The sequence below is a fragment of the Lacerta agilis genome, chromosome 13 (assembly GCF_009819535.1).
Source record: "Lacerta agilis isolate rLacAgi1 chromosome 13, rLacAgi1.pri, whole genome shotgun sequence".
In the NCBI taxonomy this organism is placed as follows: Eukaryota; Metazoa; Chordata; class Lepidosauria; order Squamata; family Lacertidae; genus Lacerta; species Lacerta agilis.
Genome location: NC_046324.1, coordinates 30,227,896 through 30,241,511, shown reverse-complemented (window position 1 = coordinate 30,241,511; position 13,616 = coordinate 30,227,896). Strand labels below are relative to the sequence as shown.

General features: G+C 44.3%; 1 protein-coding gene across 4 annotated transcripts in view; it reads left to right on the top strand.

Annotated features, from left to right (window-relative positions):
* Positions 1-13,616, top strand: part of LMF1 (lipase maturation factor 1) — a 154,747-nt gene that overhangs the window by 8,281 nt on the left and 132,850 nt on the right. For all 4 annotated transcript variants that reach the window (XR_004427738.1, XM_033166872.1, XM_033166874.1 and 1 more), the window contains exon 3: positions 10,973-10,983. Coding sequence is in view for 3 of the 4 variants with exons in the window: in XM_033166872.1 (XP_033022763.1) it covers positions 10,973-10,983 (11 nt within the window). In the remaining variant the exon portion in view is untranslated. The remainder of the gene's footprint in view (positions 1-10,972; positions 10,984-13,616) is intronic.

The window sequence follows — 13,616 nt, the reverse complement described above, 5'->3', positions numbered from 1 at the left end:
CCGGGGCCGTCTTTAGCAGATGTGGCGCTGGGGTGCAGATGCGGCGCTGGGGTGCAAATATCCGCTCAGTGCCCCCAAATTACCATGGATAGGGGGGTGCGAAGCTGCGCACTGGCAGCCATGGGGTGTGTGTATGTGCGCAACTCCCCCATGCTGCTGCGGGAGAGCAATCCCTGCAGAGGCTTGGGAGGGAAGCTGCGCGCCCGCCAGCCATATAGTTAGCGGGGCGCAGCTTCCATCCTAAGTCTCTGCAAGGATTGCTCTCCTCCTGTGGAGGCTTGGGAAGGAAGCTAGACGCCTGCCAGCCATTTGTTTGACAGGGAGCAGCTGATGGGTGTGCAGGGAAAGAGGAGGCCGCCGGCAAAGCCGCGCAGCTCTCCCACTCGCTGGGGCGCCCCTGAGAGGCCCGGCACCCTGGCGCAACGAACCACTAAGCCGTATGGGAAAGGTGGCTCTGGATGTACCCTAAGGGGCCCATGCCTCTCCAATTTTACAGCAGAGCGAACAAATAACATTCATGCTTGAGGATAAATGTTGTATGACATTTCTACCCGTAAGGACTCTCAGTGGTTGCTCATGAGGAAGCAGGCTGACTCTGAACTTCTACAAACTAAGTTCTTTATTGTGCAGATATTTACAGTGGAGTTACAGTAAAAGCGTCCAGCTCATCCCTCTGCAGAGTCCGGGAATGTCCACTTCCGGTTCTTGGTCCAGCATAAGAGGTGCAGGATCCTGAACCCCCGCCTCCCCCTTCCACGTCCTTCCTCCCTGCGAAATCGGGGCGCGGGGAAAGGTCCCTGTTCCCCGCTTCCTGCTTGGTGCTGAGGCTCTCTGATCCTGTCACAGCCCCTGCCCCGACTTCCTGCTTCCATCTCCCCCTCCCCACTGGAGGAGCGATCACTTCCTCCGCTCGGGGAGGAGGAGGACGAACTGCGAACTGGAGAGGGTGGTTCCCTGTACTGCAAATGACCCGGGAACGCTACCTGCTGTGGTGAGGGGGGTTACCTGACACTACCTTTTTTAGGAACTCCCTTGGGTCCATCTAGCTCAGTATTGTCTATACTTGTGGTTCCCAATTTGTGGTCCATGGACCCTAGGGGGCCCACATAACCCACCCAGGGTTTTGTGGCACATACCTGTCAACTGTCTGGGACATTCCATTTTCAGGTGCTGTGCTCTCGTGTGGGAGCACTGCCTGGAAGACGCATGTCTCAGTCTAGTGCTGGGACATGTTGGGGGGGGTATGGTGGCACTGTTCCTATAACAAAAGCTACAACAGACATATGAAACTTTTCAAAAGCACAGGGTCCCTGTCTTGGCTTTTGAAAAACAGAGGGTCTGTAGTACTTAGATAATGGGGAACCATTGGTCTACACTGATTGTTAACAGCTTTACAGGATTTCAGACAAAAATCTCTCTTAGTCCTACCTGGAGTTGCCATCAGGGCTTGAACTTGGGACTGTCTGTACAGAAAGCAGATGCTCTACGTTGAGCTGCAGTCTTTCCCCCTTTTCTTCAGAGAGCTCGCTACATCTTCCTTGTGCTTTCCAGAGGTTCTGGGTTGTGTGTGTGTGTGTGTGTGTGTGTGTGTGTGTATGGAATTGACTTGCTCAAACCTGCACCCAGAGTGGCTGGGGCAACCCAGTCAGATGGGCGGCATAACAACAACGAACAACAACAACAACAACAACAACAACAACAACAACTGGTTCCAGGTATAGGTTGAGGACACACAAGGCCACCCCCTTTGCCTGAAGCTAAGCAGGTCTGAGTCTAGTCAGTACCTAGAACCACGTGTGCATAATGTGTTTATATATGGCTCAATACTGTATTTAGAATCTCATCGTGTGCACCACTTTGGGTTCCACAAGGGAGAAAGGGCAAGATACTGTCTCCTCCAAGAGGCAGTGGTGTCTACCAACTTGCATGGCTTTCAAAGAGGTTTAGAGAAATTCACGGAGGAGAAAGCTATCAGCGGCTACTCACCCTGATAGCTACGTTTTTACCTCCACCACTGGAGGCAGTCATGTTTCTGAAAAACCAGTTGCTGGAAACTGCAGGAAGAGAGAGTGCTCTTGTTCTCAGGTCCCTCTTGTGGGCTTCCCACTGGGGCATCTGGTTGGCCACTGTAAGAAGTGGATGCTGGACTAGATGGGCCACACTACCTTCTTGTTATGTTCTTACTCCCACAATAATTCTGCTGTACTTGGATGGGTGGGTCTCCAATAACATATTTCCTCGGAATCTTTTGTTTTCTGTGCAGTTGTGACTTTTTGGGAGGCTACTAGTCATGATAGCTGTGTCCCCTGCGGCAGAGGTGGCCGAATACCAGCTGCTGGGAAATTGCTGCAAGGAGTGGGAGTTCTTTTACTTTCAGCCTTCATATAGACAGCTGGCTCTTCATGGTGGGAATAGGATGCTCAACTAGGTGGGCCTTTGTTCCAATCCAGCAGGGTTCTTAATGCTCTTATGCTTGTGGCCTGCAGCTTTTCCTATGGGTGGTGTTAGGGGTGGATTGACTTCCTCCAGCCAGCTTTGCTCCACTCCAGAACTTCCTGGCTTTTCCTCTTTGAAGGGAAGACACGCTGGTGGTTTCTCCTATGAGAAGCAACCTATGATTGGATTAGGATTGCTTTAACAAATCTTGGGGGATTTGGAATTAAAGCCAAGGCAGGAATTCAAAACATCTTGTAGAGCTGGGGCGAGGTTGCTCTGTTGTTTCAGGATTTCCTGATAATGAGCTATGTTCTTGGAGTGTACAGTGAACTTTGGAAGAAGTACCTGTTTGGATCTATTGGTTGTGGAAATTTGGCACCAAGGGATAATCTGTATGTATTGATAATTGTTTTTGTTATTTATCCATAGGTGTTTAGGTCTTTATATTCATATGCATATGTGTGTGTGTGTGTGTGTGTGTGTGTATATATATATATATATATATATATGCACATACATGTACATATGTGTGCATGCACACCAAATCTGAAAGCTGTTTACAATACAAAATCATAACTCTGAAAACATACATGAAAACAGAATATAACTGCACATATGCAGAATGCTGGATTGCTGAGCAGTACGATCCAGAATGAACGGGGGGGGGGGAGGGGGAGTTCTCAGTGGTTAGTGTCTGCTGGATAGCAGAATAAACATTTTAATACTTCCATGTTTTGGATTGTAGTCAAAATTTCAATAACCTTGTTTGTGCAGTTACAAGTAGGTAGCCGTGTTGGTCTGCCATAGTCAAAACAAAATAAAATAAAAAATTCCTTCCAGTAGCACCTTAGAGACCAACTTGTTTGTGCAATCTGCTAGTCCCCATCGTGCACCTCACCGCAACTGGATGGTTGCCGTGGCTGCTGGCTTCATCCTGATCTCTGGTACTGCATTTGGTGTGTATTTGGTTTTGTTTTTAAAAAAATCTGGATTCTGTCAGTTATTCTGGTTGAAATATTGTGCCTGTGAGATTGTTGTTATTATGTATTTCTTTATACCCGAACTTTTTCCCTGATGGGACTCAAGGTGGCTTGCATATAAAAAAATGAGAATGCTAAAAACATAGAAAAAAATCGTAAAAAAATAAACTATATACATGTATAAAATCTGTTAAAACAATACAAATAAGTACAATAAAAACAACATGGCACTAGCCCTTTCATTAAAAGCAGTCTGTTCCCAAAAGCCTGTTGGAACAAAAAAGTCTTTACCTGCTTACAGAAGGACAACAAGGAGGTATCTGAAGAAATGTGCATGCACACGAAAGCTCATACCGAGAACAAACTTAGTTGGTCTCTAAGGTGCTACTGGAAGGAATTTTTTTATTTTTATTTTGTTTCGACTACGGCAGACCAACACGGCTACCTACCTATAACAAGGTGGGAGTCAGTCTGACTTCTCTAGGGCAGAAGTTCCAAAGTCTGGGACAAGCCACCAAGATTCTGAAGTAGTCCACCTAGTCTGATGTTGAGTTGAGAACAGACATTGGCCTTGTCTTGCTCATGAGGAGGATCCCTTCTCCCGGTTGTGCTGTGGATTTAAAGTGATACCATCAATTCTGTACTGAAGATTATCTGATTTTATGTCTTTGAAAGTCAGTTGCTCAGGCTTTCATGCTCAGCTCCATCTGGACCCAGGTTAGTGGCACCGAAATCAGAAGAATAACATACCAGTTGCATGATGAGCCTTTTCCAGATAATGTAAACATAGACATCGAATCAACATCCTAGATACCATAGCTGGTGTCATATAGTGGACGAAAGTGTGATCTGTGGTTCAAGAGATCTCCAGTTCAAATCTCGACTTGGCCATGAACTTGCTTGCAATCCACTGCTTTCTCAGTCACCTACCCTGCTCCAATATGTGATAATACAGGTTAATTTTACAAGACTGTTGCAGGGATTACAGAGTTAATATAAATGAAGGATGTCAGCTAGTCAAAAGGCACTGCCTAAATATTAAGAGTTGTAGCAAGCCTTCTCAGAGTACACTTGTTGAAATTATTGGACCTCAGCTTGTTGTGTCCATTTTTTTCTTCAAAGGGTCTCTTCTAAGTAGACCCAACATTGGATCTTGGCTTAAGGGTTGTATTCAGCTACGTTCTCCATGGAGCAGATCTATTGAAATTGATGGGCATGACTAACATAGATCGGTTCATTAATTTCAGTGGGTCTCCTCTAACGAGAACTTAGTTGGATGCAACCCCATATGTTGGATCCAGATGAAGCTAGTTGCAGTTAAGTCTCACTGAAATTAGTGGTGCAAATCAGTCATGAGAGCATTTCAGTGAGATTGAAGTGCAACTAACTTCATCTAGATCAGTTGTTCTAAAACGTTTTTGGGCTACCGTCCTCTTCGTCCCATAAACTCACTCCCAGTGCCCCCTACCCTATAAAAGGCATTATTCAGAATAGCAGTTTGCATGACCCACTAAGGAAGGTAACAGCATAAAAAATTCAAAACTGTAACAATTAGTTGCACACTTACTCAAAATCCAGTTAAAACGACTTAGTTCAATTCATTCAACAAAATGGATGAACTTGGTTCAGTGAGAACAGCTTTTCGAAGTCTGATAGACATTTACACCTTCAGCCCCCTCCCACCCGCCACCCCCCTGGGTAATTCCCCCCCCCCCAAAGATGGTGGTACTGCCCATTTTGGGAACCATTGAATTTAGATCTAGTCCATGGAGTTGGTTTAAAAGCTTTCATTGAAAACAAAAATATCTTCCTGTGCATTTTCGGGGCAAAAAAAGTGTTATGTGTTAGAGCCGCTTTTCACTTGGCGTGTTGCAGAAAGCAACTTTTCATCACAAACAACAACATAATAGCCCTTTGGCAATAAGCTTCAGAAATGCCTTTGTTTATCACGGTCCAGTCTATGGCCTTCGCCATTCCTCCTGTCCTCCCCTCCTCCTAATGGAAAAAAGAATAATTTCTAGAAACTTAAACCAAAAGTTAAAGGATCTCAGGGGGGTCATCCTTCCTGTAGGAAGCAGATTTTGGCACCTCTTGCTGATATTGTGGTGGTGGTGGTTCTCGGGGAGAGACGGCCGGGCGTATCAGTTTCAAAGAATGCCGTGTGCGGCTGATATGACATATTAATGAAACGAAGATTAATACCATGTGACATTGCTGCTGCTTAGCTGTACAAGCAGGGGCTAACGAAGCTAATTGAAAACATACTCCTGGTTCACAAAATTATAACTTAGTGACGGCTTATGTCAGAAAGGAATAATTTTCATCCCATCTTGAGCTGCCTCTGGAGCGATCTTGGCCCCCTGGCCCTAATCCTGTAAAAGATCAAACACACATCCTTGGTTAGTGCAATTTCAGAAAGAGGCAAGCAGGAGCGAAGACTAGAATTTCAGCACCCCCACCCCCCAATAATTAAAATTAGACTTCACTAGTTTGATGCTATAGAAATGTGCCCTGAAAGTATAGACTCCCCCCCCCCCAAATTCTGTTGGGTAATATAGAACACCAGGTTTCTTCAGAATTACTTTGGGGCTTCATCTCATGCTAGTCTAACAGAACAGACCCATTGAAATTGATGGGCATGACTAACACAGGTTCATTAATTTCAGTGGAACTACTCTTGATTAATTCTTAGTTGGATATAACCCAAATAACTTTGGAAGAGGAAAACCTGGGATAGGCCCTATAATTATTTCTAAGATACATTTGGCTGCTGTGGTGTAGTGCTTAAAAGTGAGATACCAAGGTCCAAATCCCACTGCCATGAAGTTCACTGGGTGACTTTGGGCCAGTCCCTCTTTTTCAGTATAACCTGCCTCACAGGGTTGTTCTGAGGGGACTGTGGATCTTCTTGGGCTCCTAGGAAGGGAGGTGGGATATAAACGTAGTATGGTAATCAGTGGGTTTTTTTGGTTTTAAAAGAACGACCCAGTAAGTACTTATATATTGAGCATAGAGCTGTCAAGACCAGCACAAAATGGCTGCCATGGGCAGCAAAATTAAGATATGTTGGCACTCTGTACTGGTGAATACTGTCACACACACAAAAAGCCGTGGTGGTGACAGCAATGATAATATTTATAATACTAAATAATAGCAATAGCAGCTGAGGCCACTTGCTGCAATGGCGCTGTTTTGCTCCATTGAATTTCTGCTTCTTCGAAACAATGAAGTTGCAATAATGTGACTACTCAGATCTGACTGAATAATAGTAATATTAATAATAATTGATAATATAATACGGCACAAGGTTGCCTTCATGCAATAAGCTCTCTGTCTGTCAGCTGAGAGGCGGGTCCTTCCTAGGGGAAAGTTTCCCACATTGTCACCAGGGTGCCTCCATTGTAACAATACTGGGGCTGTCAGCAAGGAGTGTCAGCTTTCTCTGCAATGTCCCTGAAAGTCTTTCCTCACAGTATCTCTTCAGTTTTGTTGTCATTACTTATAAGGCTCTCGGTATGGGCTTCCTGGAGGTGTCTGGTTTTTGACTTTATGATGGTGGATGAGACTGTCCCTTGGCCTGATCCAGCTAGGCCTCTTTTTTTAATTTTTATTTTAAGTACATATCTGTTTGCAGCTGAACCCCAGCAAGAGATTTACACAGAAGGATAAACCTCAATAGAAATTTTACAGTAAAAACGGAAAAGAGAAGTGACTAAACTGGAAATAAAGGAAATTTGAAAGCATTCCTGTTTACCCAGGCAGATGAATACTGTTCCTGGCAAATCTGAGATCACTGGATGGAACGATGTTTTTAACTGTAACTGATTTTAGATGCTTTTCATTATAATTGTTTTTAGAATGTTTCATCTGTTTTGGTTGTTTCCTCTTTGTTTTTATTTTTAAATTGTGGATCTGTTTGCCTCCATTGGCCCCTTGGGAAGGAAGGGTGGGGTAAATAATAATAATAATAATAATAATAATAATAATAATAATAATAATAGTTATTATTACTACTACTACTCTTTGGGACCTTGAACTTAGGTTGCAGTGCTGTTAATTCAAGGGCTGAAACAAGTTGAAAAAGTTGTCGAAAGAGAAGAAGCGATTTCTAACTGTCTTGAGCAACTGTGTGAAATAGCTGCAAGGTTGTTACGGTACCTCCAATGCAGCCTTCAATCAAATTGATGTTCCCAGATGTTTTGGACTGCAATTCCCATCAGCACGGCCATTTTGGACTCTCATCTCCCATTAGTCCCAGACAGCCTGGCTGTTTTGGATTACAACACTGGCCAGCAGTCCAAAATACCTGGAGGGCATCAGGTTGGGGAAGTCTAGTCTAGTGGTTGGAACCCACAGTTCCCTAGGGACACACAATGACCCCTGAACAAACCAAGATAACCAGCAAAGGAATTTGGTAGGAATGCTTGTTCTTGAGTATAAATGGGTTGTTATTTCAGGACAGCAAACACAAGTTGTTGTTGTTGGTTTTTTAAAAAAGAGGAGGCAGGGAAAACTTTTATTTTAGTGCAAATGTTCCCCTTGTTTTTGAATTTGGATATTTGTAATTATAGGGCAGTTCTTTAAAAGATTGGGGACCACAATAAAGTAGATCCAGAAACCAGACAAGTGCTTTCGTTTACTACCCTTGTAAACGCATTTCCTTCCCCCTCTCTCCACCACCATGACCACTGTGGAACGCCAACAGCTTAGCAGCAACTCAAACCAGCTGCCCAAGATGTTACTTAACCCTCCGAACGGGCTTTCAACTTAATAGTGTGTCAGAAATTGATGGTGAACTTGGACGGTGCCTTGGTACAGCTTCACTTCTGATTAAATGGAACTGCTTCCAGCAGCTCTCCATGGGGTTTTAAAGCACACTGCTCCGGTTTTTTATTTAATGTATTGTTTTGCTTGGTTATCTCTTTTTGTGGGAAGTCTCCAGTGGCATTGGCTTGAGTTCTTGAATGGCAGAGTGTCGCAGGGACTGATTTTGGGTGGATGGGCACTACGTTTTGGGAGAAGGGGCTCCCAGATTAAGGGGGGGGGGTTTGATGTTGACATCATGGTAAGTGCGATTTGAAATTACAAGATAGGCAAGAGCTCAGTACTGAAGATCAGAAACGTGACTGGCAGTGGCTCTGTAGGGTTTCAGATAGCGGTCTTGGGAGAGGCTGAAGTTTGAACTTGGGCCTGGTCTGGAGGCTCTAGCTTGTGCAAAAAGCTGTGGCTCGACTGTTGATAGGGACAGACGATCGCCATCACATAACTCCACTGCTCAAAATTCTGTACTGGCTGCCCTTAAGCTACTGGGCCAGGTTCAATGGTTGCATATTCATATACAAAGGCCTTCTTAAACAATTTGGGTCCAGGCTACCTCAAGGAGTGCCTAATCCCATTTATCTCTGCCTGATCACCATCTTTGTGGGAGTCACTGTTAGTAGCCCCTCATGGCTCAGATGCATGACCACCAGGGCAGGGGCGTAGCAAGGGGGGGGCGGGCCGCCCCGGGTTCCATAATGGAGGGGGTGACAAATGATCAAGGAATATATTTTTTTGAAAAATTTTGTGTTGTTTTTTTTTGAAAATACCTGCTCCGAAGGTCTTATCTTACTATACTAGGGATTATATAGCTATATATGAAATTTCATGCATATTGGTTAATATCTTGACCCTCCTCCACCAAAATAGCTGTTCACTTGTCTGTTTTCCTATGTCATAAAGGCTGAAATTTCAGTTCAGAGAACACTTTACTGTTCCCAACCGTAACCCTGTGGAAAGCCATCTAATTAGACTTTAATTTGATTTTGAGATGTTTTTAGGAGGTAATTTAATTATTGTTTGATTTTATACCAATGTTATGTATCTGATGTTAGCCACCCTGAGCCCGACTTTGGCTGGGGAGGATGGGATATAAATAAAAGTTTTTATTATTATTACTTGTTATTATTCCTTTGTAAGAAAATATGAAATAACGCAAAACAATTTTTGCAGGGGGGGAATCAATGGGGGGGGGGGGTTGACAAGAAATTTTCCGCACCGGGTACCACCTGACCTTCGGGGGGGGGGGTCGACAAATTTTTTTCTGCCCCCGGGTACCAATTCACCTTGCTACGCCCCTGCACCAGGGGTTGTGCTGTGTTCTGTATTGTAGGCCCAGTTTTATGGAACTCCCATTCCATTTGAGTTCCCCTTCCCATGGTGCCTTTTGTAGACTTTTCCTATGTCAGCAGGCATTTTAATGGATGTTTGATTCTACAGTTTTAACTTAACGTTTATCTTTCATATTACATTTTTGAAAACCGCTTAAGAGACTATTGTGGCTAACCTGGGACCTGTAAATCATGTGCTTTACCGGTGAGCTATGGTCCTCCCTTTCAAAAACCAAACAATTTGTTACATGGAAGGTACTAGCACATGGGTAGGCAAACTAAGGCCCGGGGGCCGGATCCGGCCCAATCGCCTTCTAATTCTGGCCTGTGGACAGTCTGGGAATCAGGGTGTTTTTACATGAGTAAAATGTGCACATGTGCACAAGGTCTGAGGGACAGTGGACCGGCCCCCTGCTGAAAAAGTTTGCTGACTCCTGTACTAGCACATAGGCAGCTATGAGAGCATTGACCCATCTAACTCAGGGGTTCCCAAACTTTTCCCCCTCTGGGCTACACTTTCTGAATGAAGATTTGCTCACGCCATGCCAAACTTTTTGATAAGAAATACATTGGAAGACATAAACAACTCCTAACAGTGCTTGATTTATAACATAGAACACAACTACTTTATAATATGACCATTGTCCTTGAATCTTCCTGCCACACTTGCCATCCTCTCCTTTCACACCCTTTGAGTACCACTCATTTAACTCAACATTGCTTGCACTGAGTGGCACTGACTCACCAGGGTTTCAGGCTGCGAGTCTCTCCCATCCCTACCTGGAGGTGCCGGGATTTGAACCTGAGACCTTCTATATCCAAAGCAGATGCTCTGCCACTGAGCTATGGCCCCTTCTCCACAGGCATGTGCCAAAGGGCTTCATGGGGGGTGGGGTGGGGTGGGGAGCTGGTTTGCTGTTTGCCCCCTGTTGAGTGCCTTGTTTTCATTTGTTTACTGATCTTTTTAAAGAAAGTGTACCTATTTCAGCTTTCTGCTCAAAGCCTTCAGATAGCTTTGCAGTATTAACAAATCATTTAAAATGCTGTAGAGGCCTCAGAAGAACATTAAAGCATTAACAAATGGAGTGTGTGTGTGTGGTTTTGAAAGACAAACAAAATGTCTATGATATGGAATCACTTCTCAGCTTGCCACTTAAAAATGTTGAAAGTAGCCTGTGAATATTTTGTTCATTTGTTTAGACAATTTTTATACTACTTACATGCTTATTTACTAGAATAGCTAAGCAGTTTACAACATATCTTAAAACATCATAAAGATAAAAGACAAGAAATACTAGGAAAAAATCCGTATTCTAGAGCAACGCAATTAACAACCAAACAGGTCATATCATCTTTGTTTTTTTCTTACCTTGCATTGTAACATTTCCCCTCCCGTTTCTTTTGCAGGTATTCCTTTGGTAAGTGAACATAACTCAGAAAATCTCCAGTAGTTGTATTTTCGTGCACTTTCGGGGTATGTAATACTTTAAAATTTCTCTATTGCTATTCTTCCTCCCCCACTTCTTCTTTTTTTTTTAAGGGAAATAGTTATAACCTTTTAGGACTTACGGGCACATTTGCAAACAGGACAAACTGTTCTGGGCACGCTCATCCCCACACCCCACACCCTACTCTATTGTTGTTATTTATTTATTGCATTTATATCCCACCTTTTCCTCCCAGGAGCTCAAGGTCCCTCCCCCCCCCTACTCATTTAATCCCCACAACAACCCTGTGAGGTAGTTTAGTGACTGGCTCAAGGTCACTCAGTGAGCTTCATAGTTGAGTGTTTTCCATGTTCTTAGCCTAACACTCTAACCCATGGGTAGGCAAACTAAGGCCTGGGGGCCGGATTCGGCCCAATTGCCATCCAAATCTGGCCCACGGACGGTTCGGGAATCAGCGTGTTTTTGCATGAGTAGAATGTGTGCTTTTATTTAAAATGCATCTCTGGGTTATTTGTGGGGCATAGGAATTTGTTCATTTCCCCCCCCCCCAAAAAAAAATATAGTCCGCCCCCCCCAAGGTCTGAGGGACAGTGGACCGGCCCCCTGCTGAAAACGTTTGCTGACCCCTGCTAACCACTGCTCCACATTGAGCTATAATAAATAGCTTCTTTTAAGCTTAATTTCAGCAAAGAGGTGGGAACCCTGTGGGGGTCAGGGGAGGCCTCTGTGGGCCCATGAGCATTCTTGAGCGCCACTTTGGCAACCCTTTTCTTAAAGGCGCCTGGGGATGTGGGTGGGGTTCCACTTCAAGCAGTTCATGGCTTATGGAAGCATTCCAGAGCAGGTTCAAAGGTTCATTGTCTTTTCTTCTCTAGCAGGAGCTAGAACTGGCTAGGAAAGTTGAAAGTGTCCCACCTTGGAAGGTTCACTGGAGATGGTGCCTGTTGCCTTGGCTCAGAATTGGGGCTGTGTTCGATCCGAGCTGGTTTTGTGGTGAACCCGAACAAAGTCTTATTCTGTTCTTATCACTTGAATCTTACACCTCCGAGAGGTTATGCCAGTTTCACACCTATCTATAAGAAGCATGGTGTGCTTCCCTACACCAGGAGTTCAGTGTAGGATCACTACAGTTTTTTCACTCATTCTTTCCAGGGCATCCATTCAATGTTATCTAAATTTGTAGACTGCCCTTTATTGTGTCGACCTGATCTCAGGGTGGTTTCCGGCAATGCACAAAAGTGCAGGAAGCAAAAATAAAGACAGCTATTAAGACAGTCCAATTAATGAACAGTAATAGAACAACAGCATAAGACCACCACAACACATAAGACCCTCTCATGCATCACCATATGGTGGTCCACACCTTGATGCCTATCAGACAGTACAGGTTTTGCTTGGTTTCCAAAGGATCCATATGAATTGGTCAGAACTTGTACTGGTAGGTGAATTTGGAAGAAGGCATTTGAGTCCCAAAGCCACAGGACTTTAAATATCATATTGTAACCTTTGTGGTGGATGCTTCTTTGATGAGCTTTTGGTTTCAGCTTTGTCCCAGTGGCATGCCAGCTATGCCCGGTGCCTCCTAGTAACTTTTTTGGGATGTTGTAGTAGGAGATTGCCACCACCATCCATCTCTGCTCACCCACCACTCCCGATTGCTGGTTTATGTAAAAACACGAGGAGATGCAGCTTCTTCCTCAACTGGATCAAGTCTTTGAGTCCTGGTTAATCAAACCCTTTGTACACAGCAGGCCCCTGCTCTCTTCCTTCTGTTTTTGGATGAGATGCTTCTGAGTTGGGCTTAATGAAATAAAAATGCCTCAAGCCTCCCCCTGCGGTTCTTTATTTTTTTGGCGAGGAATGCAGGAAACCCACAATATTTTTTTGTTATAATAGAACTGTGGAACAGTGACATTTTGTCGTCTATCTGTTGTTGTCAGAAGGCATTTAAATATTGCTGAGCTTTCTCTCTCTTTTTTTTTTGGTTGGGGGGAATCCCACTTTAGCGTTGGGTAGTGTTTACTTCAAAGGACAGTCTTAACAGTTCCTGCTGGGATCCTTTGTACCCGCTGGGTGCTTCCTGTTCCCTTGCAGGAAGCATGGTGCTTGCTTACTTTTTATTTTTTTAAAAGCATATTTTGAGATTGGCTCGTATTTCAAACAAAAATCATCTTTATTAATAGTGGGCTATATTGAATGAAACCACTACTTGTGCAGTGGAACTTCTCTTCTCTCCCCGCCTCCCCCAATTTGCTCCAGAGGGTTGGAGAAACCTCAGATCAGATTTTGTTGGGTTGGGGGCGCAGTAGGAGCAGGGAAGGTGAAGCTCTGTTGCGCAAGCAGAAGTTCTTTCTCATGTGCAATGCCTTAAATTCGCCTTGTCATGAGGCTTATATGGAACACCTGCATTCAGCAGCAGTCTACCCCTGAATGGGACGTCTGTGTTCTGCGGCAGACTGCCTCTGTAGGGAGTGCAGCAAGAGAGTTTCTTTTGCATTCTTGCCCTGCTAGTGGGCTGCCTGGGTGTATCAGGTTAGCCATGGGCTAGAGGGATCTTTTATTCTGATCCAGCAGGGCTGCTTTAATTATTTTTCATTTTTTAT